We start from the raw sequence: 17,065 nt of genomic DNA on the forward strand, positions 1-17,065 counted from the left end.
GCACACCCTTTCACATAAATCACACACTGTGTATTTTATTGTAATGGTTTTGTTTTGGAATTGTTCACATGGTACACAAGGTTCCGCCTTTATAAAACAATGCATCTGATTTTACTGTCTTCCTCTCCCATATGGACTTCCCTCCCTCCCCACCCACAACATATTTAAACAGCACAGCTCATCTGACCACATAACACCAGTAAATAGTGCTGCCATCAAACAAAGGCACAAACAGAACCTTCCCTTGACCCACCCAACTCTAACAAGATAGGTGATGGGCAGAATTATCTTGCACTTTATGATTTGATATTAAATAGCTCAGTGACTCCATAAATATATAGGAGGAATCTACAGGTAAAATTGCATGATAACACTGTCCATGTTCAATAGTTTGGCTTCAAGTCAGTCAACCCACCACCACTAATAATAACTGATTGGTTCAGAGGGGATATAGCCTGGTCTATATTATTCATCTGCGTACAGTGAAGTACAGTTCATCAACAGAGACCAGGGCCACATTCAGTAGGCAAACGTTGAAGATAGAAATATCATGAATAGACCTGACATGATTCCTTATTCTATGCAAGAGGCATGTTTGTTCTACATAACATATTTCTGTTTCACAACGTTGTGCCTTGCTGAACGTGTCCCAGCATTACCCTTCAGGGAAGTACCATATGTCTTTTGGTAGGTAAGTCCCATATTCAGACCCATGCATGAAGACTATCAGTCTTATTTCTGCAGTGACAGCTCATATAAAACATTCATAACCCATTTATGTGTATATGTCAAATATACATTCAGCATATACACACACTTGATATATTTGTTTAGAGACTATTTGACTTGAGCACGTTTGAATCTGTTTATAATTGTATAATTAGCCTAACAGTAGTAATTATCGTGTTATGGGTCAGTTGGAATGATCGATGTGCATTGTATTTGGGAACAGGTAAAGTACAAAGGCTGAGTACCAGAATGATCCCATGAGAGTTGAATAGGAACCATGTGTCTGGGGTTACAGCTGATGGATCCTAATAACTGTTCTATAGCACTGTCTAATATCCATAGTTTTATATCATTAAATACTCTTATTATGAATATATAGATCTTTTATATTCTTAGAGAATGAAAGTATTGTTAAGTTTCAGCTCTTTGTGCATGAGAAGTGTAATTATCTAGTGGAGGGCAGTCGACTGTAGGAATGTGTACTCCCAATAACTAAGGCACGGAGGAACAGGAAGGTTCCGGACTCAGGCTGGGACACGAGAACACCAAGAGGAGGAACAGACTCAGTTCCTGTCCAGCAACAGAGACTATTTATCTTAGAAATACAAGGAAGTGACTCTGCCTAGTCGGAAGGTATAAATATACAGTATGTCCGTGTGTGACCTCTAGGTGTGCTGTGCAGCTGCAACACCCACTGTGGTGAATAAATCTAGCTTGAGTTTCTCAGAGTATGTCTGGATTTTTGTACCAGAAATTACAACCTAACAACATTGATATAATTTATTTATAAAAACATGTTCAGATTTTTTTGTCACAGTCCTTTTCAGACAAATACACTTCTTTACAACGTAAATATGTCATGTTTAAACTCCAGAAGATTCTGGATGAGTCCTGTCTCAGCCTCTTATCCCTTTCTCAAACAATGAGCAGCTTGCACTGACTGTCGTCAAGTTCACAGTGTCTCTTGTTCTTTTGATTATGGAATGTTGATCCTTCCATACAGTCCACCCTCTCTGTGGGAGTCAGGGAAAGGTTATCACAGCACACGGTCTGCTTTGCTTCCCGTCTTCCACCAGCCCTCCTTGTCCTTCCAGTCAGTCCAGTTTCCGAGCGCCCAGTTTGAGAGGACCCTTAGCTGCCTTGCGTTCTGCCCGTTTGGCCTCCAGTTCTTTCCTCCTCTCCTCACGTTTCTTCTTGGCCAGCTCTGCCTTGCTTAGGCCTGCTTAGGAAATAGAGACAGACATCTGTTATCGTGATGAATAGCATCTTGTTAAATGACTCCCTGGTTTCAGATCATTGAGAGAAATAATGGAGTAGAGACGTTAGAGCAGGTTGAGACTCACCTGGACTTCCGTCCACAGACTCCCAGCTCTCCTCGGCTCCCCAGTCTCCAACAGGCTCTGCACGCCAGCCATCGCCAACCTAGCATGAACCAGAAAACACATGCAGAATGCACACGCATTAAAAAACACACCGTGATGTCCTTCCATTTCCACATCAAAACCATTCCACACTTAGCATCAACACCAAACTTTTCCATTTTGACAAACCTGCTAGTCAGTTCTTCAAAACACAAAGCCTCCTCCTGTCAAAGTCTTTTATTTATAAAGCCCCCCTCAACTCCTCACCGTAGCAGTGGGGGTGGGCGTTGCTCTCTGAGACACATTGGCGAGGAAGTCAGTCTGCGTGTCTCCCTTAATGTCCCAGTCATACTCGCTGGCTAACCGAACCCCCTCCGGCAAAGCAGCACTCTTAGTGGCTGGCGCAGTCCTACCCTCCTCCTCCCAGTCATTGCCCCACCCATCCTCTCCCGGTGAACTCTGACCCTGGCTGTCAGCCTCCTTCTCATTTGACCAGCTGTCGTCGGCATCCCAACCCGAGCTGCTCCAATCAGAGCTCTGCTTTTTTACTGCCTCAGAGGAGGCTAGAGACACCTGGATGGAGACGGAGACAGCAATGAATGAAGTTTCAGCACTCAAACGGTTTTAGATCATGGACCACTGTTCAGTAGGCTGGAACTTTCAACACTTTGCAGATGAATATGTAAATACATTCCTGTCATTTAGCAGACACACTTAGCCAGAGAGAATACAGTTTGTGCAATCATCTTAAGATACCTAGGTGAGAACCACACATCACAGTAAGTGCATTTCTCCTCAAAAAGTGTGAGTGGTAGTTACTTTACAGTGCTATTATCTTTTACTCTGCCTTCAAAACACTCTGCCTTCAAAACACTCTGCCTTCAAAACACTCTGCCTTCAAAACACTCTGCCTTCAAAACACTCTGCCTTCAAAACACTCTGCCTTCAAAACACTCTGCCTTGAACTCCTCTTACACTGGCCTTCTTTTTGACTGATGACATTCCTGACCAATCAGAGGAGTTCCAGTCATCTGGGTCTGCTGACTGTACCTTCTCTGGGTCCTGGAGGTGGGGAAAGAAAGAAAGAAATAAAGAAAGGGAGAGAGTGAGTGATCAATTATGTCATTAATCTCTGTCTTTCACTCAAACAGAACACTATTTCCATGTTTCCCATGTTCCGTGACAGTTGACGTCCCACGGACCCAACTGTCAAATGCCATCCATGTCAATTACAGTTGAAGTCGGAAGTTTACATACACCTTAGCCAAATTCATTTAAACTCAGTTTTTCACAATTCCTGACATTTAATCCAAGTAAAAATTCCCTGTCTTAGGTCAGTTAGGATCACCACTTTATTGTAAGAATGTGAAATGTCAGAATAATAGTAGACAGAATGATTTATTTCAGCTTTTATTTCTTTTGTCACATTCCCAGCGGGTCAGAAGTTTACATACTCTCAATTAGTAGTTGGTAGCATTGCCTTTAAATTGTTTAACTTGGGTCAAACATTTCAGGTAGCCTTCCACAAGCTCCCCAGAATAGGTTGGGTGAATTTTGGCCCATTCCTCCTGACAGAGCTAGTGTAACCGAGTCAGGTTTGTAGGCCTCCTTGCTAGCACACGCTTTTTCAGTTCTGCCCACAAATTTTCCATGGTATTGAGGTCAGGGCTTTGTGATGGCTACTCCAATACCTTGACTTTGTTGTCCTAAGCCATTTTGCCACAACTTTGGAAGTATGCCTGGGGTCATTGTCCATTTGCAACCAAGCTTTAACTTCCTGACTGATGTCTTGAGATGTTGCTTCAATATATCTACATAATTTCCCATCCTCATGATGCCATCTATTTTGTGAAGTGCACCAGACCCTCCTGCAGCAAAGCACCCCCACAGCATGATGCTAACACCCCCGTGCTTGACGGTTGGGATGGTGTTCTTCGGCTTGCAAGCCTCCCCCTTTTTCCTCCAAACATAACGATGGTCATTATGGCCAAACAGTTCTATTTTTGTTTCATCAGACCAGAGGACATTTCTCAAGAAAGTACAATCTTTGTCCCCATGTGCAGTTGCAAACCGTAGTCTGGCCTTTTAATGACGGTTTTGGAACAGTGGCTTCTTCCTTGCTGAGCGGCCTTTCAGGTTATGTCTATATAGGACTCGTTTTACTGTGGATATAGATATTTTGTACCTGTTACCTTCAGCATTTCACAAGGTCCTTTGCTGTTGTTCTGGGATTGATTTGCACTTTTCGCACCAAAGTACGTTCATCTCTAGGAGACAGAACGCGTCTCCTTCCTGAGCGGTATGACGGCTACATGGTCCCATGGTGTTTATACTTGCGTACTATTGTTTGTACAGATGAACGTGGTACCTTCAGGAGTTTGGAAATTTCTCCCAAGGATGAACCAGACTTGTGGAGGTCTACAATTGTTTTTCTGAGGTCTTGGCTGATTTATTTTGATTTTCCCATGATGTCAAGCAAAGAGGCACTGCGTTTGAAAGTAGGCCTTGAAATACATCCACAGGTACACCTGTAATTGACTCAAGTGATGTCAATTAGCCTATCAGAAGCTTCTAAAGCCATGACATCATTTTCTGGATTTTTCCAAGCTGTTTAAAGGCACAGTCAACTTAGTGTAACTTCTGACCCACTGGAATTGTGATACAGTCAAATATAAGTGAAATAATCTGTCTGTAAACAATTGTTGGAAATTACTTGTGTCATACACAAAGTAGATGTCCTAACCGACTTGCCAAAACTATAGTTTGTTAACAAGAAATTTGTGGAGTGGTTGAAAAACGAGTTAATGACTCCAATCTAAGTGTATGTAAATTTCCGACTTCAACTGTACCTCTAAACTTCCCCAGTCCTCGTCATCCCAACGTTCTCCAATTGGCTCCTCGTCCTTCTCTGTCACCTTAGGGGAGTCTGATTGGATAGCAAGGCCAGAAGCAAAGGGTAGAGTCATGGAGGCCAGTGGTGGTTTAACTTCAGAGCCTGGAGGAAGGAGAGATGTAGGGATGAAGAGAACGGTGAGGTGAAAGGTGAATGTAAGTTGTGGACTGATGGGTACAGCTTTGCCAGCTCTTCCTATGTTCCTGTGGGGGATGCCACCCTAATGTACACAATGACCTAAACAGAAACATATCTAAGATCTGGGTGATTAAGAGGTATCATGTTCATAACTCAGTTCCTTACCCACGGGTACCCCATCTGTCACAGGGTTCCCAGTGCGAGGAGAGGCAGTACCAGCAGCAACAGGGTTGTTGTCGGCCGGGCCGCCCACCTCTGCCCCCGGGCCGGTCCGGATGAGCTTGGAGGTCAGAGAGGACACCCCCGTCACTGCCCAGCCTGCCCAACTGGCTGCTGCCCCCGCCGGCTGGGGTGATGACATCACATCCTTTTCTAGGGTGAAAGGGAGATAAATAATATTAGACACTCAAAGGCTGTACTCAGATTCCTAACAAGCATAGCGCAATGACTGGAAGTCTTCAGGTACAGCTAGCGCTAGTTAGCATTCACTCATGAAACTATCTAACTTCCTTCATACTGACTATCCTACCATTCTAACTATCCTACTGATCCTTGACTTCTCTACTCAGCTAATTGGATGCAGTCTATCACAGTGCCATCTGTTTTGTCACCAAAGCCCCATATACTACCCACCACTGCGACCTGTATGCTCTCGTTGGCTGGCCCTCGCTTCATATTCGTCGCCAAACCCACTGGCTCCAGGTCATCTATTAGTCTTTGCTAGGTAAAGCCCCGCCTTATCTCAGCTCACTGGTCACCATAGCAGCACCCACCCGTAGCATGCGCTTCAGCAGGTATATTTCACTGGTCACCCCCAAAGACAATTCCTCCTTCGGCCACCTTTCCTTCCAGTTCTCTGCTGCCAATGACTGGAACAAACTGCAAAAATCACTGAAGCTGTAGACTCATATCTCCCTCACTAGCTTTAAGCACCAGCTGTCAGAGTAACTCACAGATCATTGTACCTAGCCCATCTGTAAATAGCCCATCCAACTACCTCATCCCCATACTGTTTTTTATTTTATTTATTTTGCTCCTTTGCACCACAGTATCTCTACTTGCACACTCATCTTCTGCACATCTATCACTCCAGTGTTTAATTGCTATATTGTAAATATTTTGCCACTATGGCCTATTTATTGCCTTACCTCCCTTATCCTACCTCATTTGCACACACTGTATATAGACTTTTTCTATTGTGTTATTGACTGTACGTTTGTTTATTCCATGTGTAACTCTTTGTTGTTGTTTGTGTCGCACTGCTTTGCCTTGGCCAGGTCGCAGTTGTAAATGAGAACCTGTTCTCAACTAGCCTATCTGGTAAAATAAAGGTGAAATAAAATTACAATTAAATACTGAACACAAAAAAAATTACAAAAAATGCAGATGCAGATAAAGGATTTCATTTCCAAAATCCCGCAGTATCCCTTTAATGTGAGAACAGTGCTTGTTTACAGACCTATTTCAGACAGCTTGGTTGGATCCTCAGAAACAGTTTCCAGCTTTGTCAGGAAACTCTTGATGGCTTTAAATGCCTGAGGGAGGAAGGACAGAAAAAAATAAGTTTCATCCAATTGGCGACAGATTTTCATGCAAATATTCTAAAATAGGCATAAATAAAATTTATGATTTTCCCACCAGAGATGTGTTTCCATCAAATTAACTTGTTGTGGATAAAAGTATGAGTGTGATGATGTAGTGCACATAAAAATGACCATGTACCAAATAAAAAAATACAAGTTAAATGGGTTTCCATTGCCTTTTCAACTCTACTGATGGTTTTGTCACCAGAAATGTAGCGTTATATAGTGAATGTACCCACTCTGGTATTGGCATGTGCGCTAACGAACAGCTGGCAGATCCAGTGCAGGTATAGCCTACATGATGAGAGTCTTATGGACTACAGAACAAGATTATTTTTATTTGTCAAACAGCAGTCAAGCATAGATGATCATGTCACCAGAATACAACCCTGGATATTTATCAGAAAGAAGCATAGATGATCATGTCACCAGAATACAACCCTGGATATTTATCAGAAAGAAGCGTAGATGATCATGTCACCAGAATAAGACCCTTGATATTTATCAGAAAGAAGCATAGATGATCATGTCACCAGAATACAACCCTGGATATTTATCAGAAAGAAGCATAGATGATCATGTCACCAGAATACAACCCTGGATATTTATCAGAAAGAAGCATAGATGATCATGTCACCAGAATACAACCCTGGATATTTATCAGAAAGAAGCGTAGATGATCATGTCACCAGAATAAGACCCTTGATATTTATCAGAAAGAAGCATAGATGATCATGTCACCAGAATACAACCCTGGATATTTATCAGAAAGAAGCATAGATGATCATGTCACCAGAATACAACCCTGGATATTTATCAGAAAGAAGCATAGATGATCATGTCACCAGAATACAACCCTGGATATTTATCAGAAAGAAGCATAGATGATCATGTCACCAGAATAAGACCCTGGATATTTATCAGAAAGAAGCATAGATGATCATGTCACCAGAATACAACCCTGGACATTTATCAGAAAGAAGCATAGATGATCATGTCACCAGAATACAACCCTGGATATTTATCAGAAAGAAGCATAGATGATCATGTCACCAGAACAAGACCCTGGATATTTATCAGAAAGAAGCATAGATGATCATGTCACCAGAACAAGACCCTGGATATTTATCAGAAAGAAGCATAGATGATCGTGTCACCAGAACAAGACCCTGGATATTTATCAGAAAGGAGCATCATGCTCATCACTGTGTACTTTCACCACCCTGTGAAGTTCATCGCAACTTATTTCATCTGTAACCTAATAAACTTCATGCTTTCCCGAGTCGTAGTGGGAGGAGCATTCAACATGTCATCGCATGACTCGAAGTTTACTTCAATATGGTTATTATATCAATATTTGCACATAAAAGCACCTCCACTGACATTTCTAGCATACCGGTAATTACATCTTAGACACAAAAACATCCCACCATATCGAGTATATATTTTTTGTCGACATTTGGAAAGTTCACCGCCAAATTTGCAGTTTCCATCAGGCCTGTCGTAACCTTTTCTTTTATACGACGTACTTTACTCGCATAAAAAGGTTGGATGGAAACCTGATTACAGATGGAATGTTGCAATGTGAAATGAGAGTGTAGGGAAAAATAGATTGTCACACACAATTGCAGATGGAATGTTGCAGGGTGAAATCACAGAGTTTCTAAATCCAGAGGCACAACATTGTGAGACATCTGGGAACGCTTGTGAAAAAGATCAGGCCAAGGTTTGGGGTTTGAGAAGTAAATTTTGTTAATTTTCTCGAAATCTAAAGGCACAACTCTAACCTCGTGAGTGACAAATTTTCATTTTCGTCAAAAACAACAATACCAAAGGAGTGCTTTTGATTTGACGACTTGTACAGGCGCAACTCGGTGCAAGACAATGCTAGAGCTGACGATGTGTTTCTACGCATGAGCTTAGCTAGTCATCGTCGCCATGACATCGCCTACAAGTGTGATCGGGGATTTCTATTGGAGAAGCAGCTTTAGCCTGTCTTTGGTGAAATATTTCTAAACAGAATGTTAAATGTCCCAGTCCTGTGGTTCAATGTGTGAGGGGTGTAAGGTGTTTGTAGTGCTTCTCACCTGATCTCTAACGTTCTTGTCAGGGTCAACGGTGAGGGTACAGAGCGTTGGCAGTACTCGTGCTGCGCTCTCCGTCACACTGTAATAGTTGTGCGTTGCCGCGAAGCCCAGAACCCCGGCCGCCCGAGAAGCAGGAAACGGGTCCTTAGTGGCCCGAGAGAACGCAGAGATCAACACTCGCTGCCGCGTCTGTGGAGGAAAGGAGAGGGGCATAAATAAGAGGGGCAGGCAGAGGGAGAAGAGGTGGGCATGCAGAGGGAGGGGGAAAAAGGTGCAGGCAGAGGGAGAGAATAAAGGGGCAGGCAGAGGGAGGGAGAGAAAAGGGGAGATGGGTAAAGAGAGAGAGTGAGTTACCCCAGCATTGAGGTAGGGGGCGATCTTTCCCAGGCACACGGTGGTGTTGCAGCGGATTGGTCCCTGCTCGTCTCTCGCCTGCAGTCGTGCAAAGTGCCTCATCAGCTCCTGATTTACATTACTCTCATTCAGCTTGGGGGCCAGCAGCAGCATGGACTGGGAAACGGAGAGAAAGACAGAGGCATAAAAAACACAAGAACAGAGCGCTGGGAACACCATTAACCACAGGGAAGGAACCCTGTCAGTTCCACTTGAATGAAGAAGTGAGTGAAGCCATCAGGTCGTGTGAGTATGTTAATCACAGTCTGACAGACTGGGTAAGCCAGTTATACCTTGACAGTCTGTTCTCTGATGGCTGGGTTTGTGTCTGTGAAACCGTGAACAACATGAGGGAAGATCTGCGAGTTCACCGCTGCATCGTTTAGATACTGAATAAACTGCTCCATCTGAAGGAAAGAGAGATGAGGACAGGGTTGGAAAGAGGAATAAAACAAGAGATCTGCAGCAAACACTCATTCTGGTGTAATGGCCGTCTCTGTACTCTGACGTGTGGTACACTACCTGTTGAAGCAGTCGTATCCTCATGGCCCTGTCTGTAGAGGAGAACATCTTTACAATGACAGGAATGATCTTCTGCTGGTACTCCTCCGCAGACAGGAACTTACCCACCTGACAGAGACAGAAAGAACAAGGAGATGGAAAAAGGAACCTTCTGCTAAACACCAGTCGGAACATTAACAGTGAAGAGGCGACTCCAGGATGGTGGCCTTCTATGCCGATTTACTCTGTCCAGTGTCTGTGTTCTTTTGCCCATCTTAATTTTTTATTTTTATTGGTCAGTCTGAGATATGGCTTTTTCTTTGCAACTCTGCCTAGAAGGCCAGCATCCAGGAGTCACCTCTTCACTGTTGACGTTGAGATTGGTGTTTTGCGGGTACTATTTAAGGAAGCTGCCAGTTGAGGACTTGTGAGGCGTCTGTTTCTCAAACTAGACACTCTAATGTACTTGTCCTCTTGCTCAGTTGTGCACGAGGGCCTCCCACTCCTCTTTCTATTCTGGTTAGAGCCAGTTTGCGCTGTCCTGTGAAGGGTGTAGTACACAGCGTTCTACGAGATCTAAAGTTTCTTGGCAATTTCTTGCATGGAATAGCCTTCATTTCTCAGAACAATAATAGACTGATCAGTTTTCAGAAGAAAGTTCGGTTTCTGGCCATTTTGAGCCTGTAATCGAACCCACAAATTCTGATGCTCCAGATACTCAACTAGTCTATAGAAGTTTTATTTCTTTTATTACAGTTTTCAGCTGTGCTAACATAATTGCAAAAGGGTTTTCTAATGATCAATTAGCCTTTTAAAATGATAAACTTGGATTAGCTAACACAACATGCCATTGGAACACAGGAGTGATGGTTGCTGATAATGGGCCTCCGTACACATATGTAGGTAGATATCCAGCTACAATAGTCATTACAACATTAATGTCTACACTGTATTTCTGATCAATTTGATGTTATTTTAATGGCACAATTTTTTTTGCTTTTCTTTCAAAAACAAGGAAATTGTAGTGACCCCAAACTTTTGAACGGTAGTGTGTGTGTGTGTGTATACAGTTGAAGTCGGAAGTTTACATACACTTAGGTTGGGAGTCATTAAAACTCGTTTTTCAACCACTCCACAGATTTCTTGTTAACAAACTATAGTTTTGGCAAGTCGGTTAGGACATCTACTTTGTGCATGACACAAGTAATTTTTCCAACAATTGTTTACAGACAGATTATTTCACTTATAATTGACTGCATCACAATTCCAGTGGGTCAGAAGTTTACATACACTAAGTTGACTGTGCCTTTAAACAGCTTGATAAAATGCAGAAAACTATTTCATGACTTTAGAAGCTTCTGATAGGCTAGTTGACATCATTTGAGTCAATTGGAGGTGTACCTGTGGATGTATTTCAAGGCCTACCTTCAAACTCAGTGCCTCTTTGCTTGACATCATGGGAAAATCAAAAGAAATCAGCCAAGACCTCAGAAAAACAATTGTAGACCTCCACAAGTCTGGTTCATCCTTGGGAGCAATTTCCAAACACCTGAAGGTACGACGTTCATCTGTACAAACAATAGTATGCAAGTATAATCACCATGGGACCACGCAGCCATCATACCGCTCAGGAAGGAGATGCGTTCTATCTCCTGGAGATGAACGTACTTTGGTGCGAAAAGTGCAAATCAATCACAGAACAACAGCAAAAGAACCTTGTGAAGATGCTGGAGGAAACAGGTACAAAAGTATCTATATCCACAGTAAAACGAGTCCTATATAGACATAACCTGAAAGGCCGCTCAGCAAGGAAGAAGCCACTGCTCCAAAACCGCCATAAAAAAGCCAGACTACGGTTTGTAACTGCACATGGGGACAAAGATTGTACTTTCTTGAGAAATGTCCTCTGGTCTGATGAAACAAAAATAGAACTGTTTGGCCATAATGACCATTGTTATGTTTGGAGGAAAAAGGGGGAGATATGCAAGCCGAAGAACACCATTCCAACCGTAAAGCACGGGGGTGGCAGCATCATGTTGTGGGGGTGCTTTGCTGCAGGAGGGACTGGTGCACTTCACAAAATAGATGGCATCATGAGGATGGGAAATTATGTAGATATATTGAAGCAACATCTCAAGACATCAGTCAGGAAGTTAAAGCTTGGTCACAAATGGGTTTTCCAAATGGACAATGACCCCAGGCATACTTCCAAAGTTGTGGCAAAATGGCTTAGGACAACAAAGTCAAGGTATTGGAGTGGCCATCACAAAGCCCTGACCTCAATCCCATAGAAAAGTTTTGGGCAGAACTGAAAAAGCGTGTGCGAGCAAGGAGGCCTACAAACCTGACTCAGTTACACCAGAAATGGCTTTAACTCAAACCACTTCCAATGATTATGCTTTACATAGATATTACATAGTTTTCCCACTTCTGCATAAAACAGAGGAGCAATTCAATGCCAGGCCGGTGATTCCTTCTCCTATCTGAATCCCTCCTCGCTGCCTCCACAGCACACATACCTTAAACAGAGGTGTGAGGACGACCGCACCAGCGTTGCCAAACTCAAAGGCGGTGAGTAGCTGTGGCAGCACCTTATGCTTACAGAAGTCCTCTGGGAATGAGTCCAGGTTCTCACTCAGGTCCTGAAAAAACTGATGCTTCTCTGCTGGGTCTTTGATCTGGATCACAAAGATATATGTTAGATAGACATAAGATACATAGATATTTCACACTTCACAGAATTTTTTTTTTTATCGAAAAGCCAACATTTCAATGAGAGCTGTGTCATCTCTATCGTGTCAAGCTTTTTCTATAGCGGAGATGGAGGTCAGGAATTGTACCTGGATCTCCTCAAGGAAAAGGTTGCTCTCCACGAAGCTGTTGCTAAGGAATCCTCCAGGAGCTCTGCAGTTCTGGAGGAAGCGAGCTGGGTTCGGCCGGGCCCTGGCGTTGGCCCCTACCAACTCACAGTAGTGTGGCACCAATGCTTTAGGGATCTGAGGGACAACATACCAAAATACATTTCAAATCACTTCCAATTAATTCATGACCTTTGATATTTTGACAGGATGATATTAGAATCACTTTAGGATTTCCTTAAAATGTGTAAAGCTCTGGTAAAATGTTAGAAGGTAAAGGGTGGGGGAGGAGGGTACCTTTCCGAGGGAGCGTAGGGAGGAGGTTCGGGGCATTGGACCATTGAACACTTCCCAGATCAGACAGCCCAGTCGCCACACATCCCCAGCCCTGGAACACAGAGATTTGTTTTTTAAATTTAAGAACAAATTCTTATTTACAATGACGGCCTACCCCGGCCAAACCCAGACAACGCTGGGCCAATTGTGAGCCGCCCTATGGGACTCCCAATCATGGCCGGATGTGATTCAGCCTGGACTCGAACCAAGGACTGTAGTGTTGCCTCTTGCACTGAGATGCAGTGCCTTAAACCGCTGCGCCACTCGGGAGCCCAAGAGATATACTTCATACTACAAATATTAAGTATCTTCAGAATACATCAAGCATTGAACTAAAACCTTTGTATGTGAGATACCAGCAATACAATTTGCAATGAAATCCGTATTTTACACCCTCTCATTCTTAACTGATTGTCTGTCCGTCTCACCATTTCTCTCCACCATTTGGTGATTCAGGTGGGTCGTATTTGTCCATGTCAGAGTGAACAGATTTAGCGGAGGGTAGTGATGTGGAGGCGTCCTCGTTCTCTGGTGTCATGTGGTCCAGACCCCCAATCTTCCATTCTCCGGCTCGGTCCACAAACACAGCCCAGATACCCAGGTTGTTGTGAAGGAGGTGGCAGTCATTCACCAGGAAACTAAGGGCTTTCTACAGGGGGGAAATAGCATGTGTGAGCAATTATTTTATTAATTAGTTTCCTCTATTTGATTTACTGTTGATATGGATTGCTATGTAATAAACATGATTTTAGGTATGGGAAGACGTAGACAGATGTATTCCCTTGTGGGAAGTTAGTCTACAGTCATCTGTTGTTACGGAGTACTGATGTTTCGACCTTCAACCTGTTTAACTGCCAGTATCAACTGTCTGCCAGTGTTGAATGTTATGGTTAAATTTTGGCTCCATTCTGGGCCTGGGACACACTGATAATGTATCTGTGAGACTGTGTTATTCTGTAGCAGCTGATGTTGTGACCTCCTATGAGGCTTTCGGGCTGGTGTTTAGAGAACATTCAGTACTGTTTGATTAACATAGAAAAGGGCCTTCTTCTCTGTCACCTTTCCATTGAAAAAGAGATTGATAGAGAGAAAGAGAGAGACAGAGGAAGGGATAAGGATAATGGAGTAGAGGTGGAAGAGGATTGATAAAGGACAAGCAGAACTCAACATACAGAAACACATGAGGAAATCAGAACACTCATCTCCCCTCCAGTGTACTGACCACAATCTGATGAAGGCCCCAGGACATCTCCAGCTCCCCAGAGCCCCCCCGGTCTGACTGGGCCTTCAGGTGGGCTGCCAGGGGGGTGACCTGCTCTGTGACCAGGTACAGGCTCTTCTCCGTCTGCAACGCACCAGAAAGAGACAACATTAATGCATTCATGACTTGGTTAAAATGTCCATTACAGTCTTTTAAGTATTTTTCTATTATATGGTGAGTACACCAACGACTAGCACACTAGCTACTGTTTCTCTATAGAACTGGTAAACAGGGGAACTAACTGATTCAGTCGATACTCACCAGTCTGCATGAAAAACAATGAAAATAAAAACAGATACAAAAGAATGCGACAATGGTGACAGAAAAAGAGTTATAAAATACTGAAACCTGTTGTTTGCCTTTTAAATATCAACTATATTGTGATGTTACACTATATGCATTTGGGGTGAAACACACCGACAGACACACACCTCCAATCCATCTACGTAGGCCAGGATGTTGGGATGTCGAAGGGTCTTCATGCGTTTGAACGCTGCCTTTGCTAGCTGGGTCTGTTCCTCTGTCCCTGTTGACACCTCGTACACGAACACTGATACTGGCTCCCCACCTATCTGAAGAGAGAGATGTCAAAATGTGACAATGTCATGTTTCATCATTGGTATGAGGAGAGATGTTATTGTGGTTTAGGAGAGATGAAGTTACAGTCTCCATGGTGAGGCCAAAGGCCTCAAACACACTCACAGGAGAGGTGGTGTTTGGTTCTGTACCTTGCAATAAGTGTTGTCATGTCACCACACAATTTGTCTGTCTAGTAGCTATTTCAGGTGAAACACATAACGACATCTAGCCAAGTCTGCCATCAAAAGTTATACCATTGCATTCCCATGGTTTTGAACAATAAGTAAAGGAAACAATGCAACCTTTGATGACGAATGAAGTAGATAACGTTAGCATCTAGTTAGTTAGCTACCAGTCAAAACAAGACTGACACTGCAAACATCCTTATTCGTCATGATATCAGTGGTGGAAAGAGTACCCTATTGTCATACTTGAGTAAAAGTAAAGATAATTTAATAGAAAATGACTCGGGTAAAAGTGAAAATCACCCAGTAAAATATTACTTGAGTAAAAGTCTAAAAGTATTTGGTTTTAAAATACTTAAATATCAAAAGTAAATGTAAATGTCAAAAATAATGTAAAATTCCTTATATTAAGCAAACCAGACGTCACCATTTTCTTGTTTTTGTATTTATTTATGGATAGTCAGGGACACACTCAGACATCATTTACAAACGTTTAATGAATCCCCCAGATCTGTTGCATTAGGGATGTTCTCTTGATATGTGCGTGAATGGACCATTTTCCTGTCCTGCTAAAGCATTCAAAATGTAACGAGTACTTTTGGGTGTCAGGGAAAATGTATAGAGTAAAAAGTATATTATTTCCTTTAGGAATGTAGAAGTAAACGTTAAAGTTGTCAAAAATATAAAATCAAAAAACTACTTAAGTAACGCTAGTACTTGAAATTATTTTTTACACCACTCCATGAAATTAGTTGGTCGAAATACATTTCGCATGTAACTAACGTTAACTAGCTGAGGTTGTTAACTCGTTAGGCAGTGACTGGCTAGCCAACGTTAGATAGTTAGCGGAGATCGACGTATTCTCATACGTGGCCCTACATAAACAAAACCTACTAGTTAGGTAGTATCTATACTAGCCTAGCAGTAACGTTAGCTAACAGTGCTGTTTTAGCTTCTGTAGGCGATAAATATCCTGACAATGTTATATATATATCGAGATAATCATGTATGGAAATTACATTCAATTTCATCCCAAAAAGAACTAGCTAGCGAGACCTTGACTTGTATCAGCTTACCGCTACCTAACTAACAAGACATAATTATTCTTTTAAAATATATTTCTGCCCCCACAATTTGATTTACCTTTCGTTTGCCCCGGTGTAGTGTCCATATTCCGGACGTTTCTTGAGTTTCCGGTAAAATGTCATAATTAAAGTCCTTGATTGGATCCCGAGCGAAAAAGGACCACATCTCTGATTTCTGCCAGCCTACATCAAGTAAACAACAGCTATGGCGAACCGCAGCCTGCTAGCTAGCAAGCTGGCCACTCCAGAGAAATCAGTTCCTTCCTTTACGTCCCACACCTTGGGGAAAGCAGAGTGAGCAGTGGGCGACTCAAATGTTGACTTCTTTCTTCCAGAATTTATATTTTAATACCGATAAATAAATTATATTTGCCTCTGTGGCCATGGGAACATTGACCCTGTCGTTTTACGTTCTAGACCGATTTACAGCAGTGAGGAAGAGAAGCCCAACTCGGTGGGAAATATGTCTCCAACCAATAGGTTGCGTTGTTTCGACTACCAGGCAACATGTTTTGTATGGAGGTCAATGTCGAATTTGGTCAACCTCAGAACATGAATGGCTTATTTGATCGAATATAAGTTTCGTAATGTTTAAGTTGTTACGAGTGTAATAATAATGTAGGACACGTGACATTCCGTCAACTATGAGAAAAAACACTATCAGTTGTCTCGGATGGCTATGGATATTCAAATGGGCTAGTAGCATAGCATCGCTGCACCCTATTGAATACAGGCGGTTGACGTCAACACAGAATATTCAAAAAATAATTACAATATGTATGCACCAATACAACGAAAGGTTACTAGCTCCCAAATTGTGGGGTGGGCCCCGCAAAACAAAAAAAACTCTTGAAAGTTTTAGACTGCACAAGGTGCAATTTCAAAATTGGGTAGTGCATCATCAGTTCTTGTCATGTTAGTCATTGCGTACCTTCGAGAGCTATGTATAACTTTCAGAACAGTCCAGATCAACTAGCCCACGTCACGTTTAAAGGATTAAGCCTTTGGTTTTCACTCATCACAAGAGAACACATGGCAAAATGTATAGATTTGTATGAAATGTTGCTTTAACAGGT

General features: G+C 42.5%; 1 protein-coding gene across 2 annotated transcripts; it reads right to left on the reverse strand.

Annotated features, from left to right (window-relative positions):
• Nucleotides 1–1,494: 1,494 nt before the first annotated feature.
• On the reverse strand, nt 1,495–16,669 carry LOC129858361 (N-terminal kinase-like protein). Of its 2 annotated transcripts, none has more exons than XM_055927533.1 (18): nt 16,048–16,669; nt 14,572–14,712; nt 14,102–14,224; nt 13,308–13,528; nt 12,841–12,931; nt 12,526–12,681; nt 12,205–12,363; nt 9,707–9,814; nt 9,478–9,591; nt 9,146–9,301; nt 8,792–8,980; nt 6,581–6,656; nt 5,287–5,493; nt 4,940–5,085; nt 3,066–3,152; nt 2,358–2,663; nt 2,073–2,151; nt 1,495–1,948 (listed from the first exon to the last, which is right to left on the reverse strand). In XM_055927533.1, exons 1-18 carry the CDS (start codon nt 16,153–16,155, stop codon nt 1,824–1,826), a joined length of 2,592 nt encoding a protein of 863 aa, XP_055783508.1. In that variant the 5' UTR covers nt 16,156–16,669; the 3' UTR covers nt 1,495–1,823. The 2 variants fall into 2 exon arrangements, with proteins under 2 accessions (XP_055783508.1, XP_055783507.1); XM_055927532.1 differs by having other exon boundaries at nt 1,495–1,951; nt 16,048–16,668.
• Nucleotides 16,670–17,065: the final 396 nt, after the last annotated feature.

This window comes from Salvelinus fontinalis, chromosome 6, assembly GCF_029448725.1.
Source record: "Salvelinus fontinalis isolate EN_2023a chromosome 6, ASM2944872v1, whole genome shotgun sequence".
Lineage (NCBI taxonomy): Eukaryota > Metazoa > Chordata > Actinopteri > Salmoniformes > Salmonidae > Salvelinus > Salvelinus fontinalis.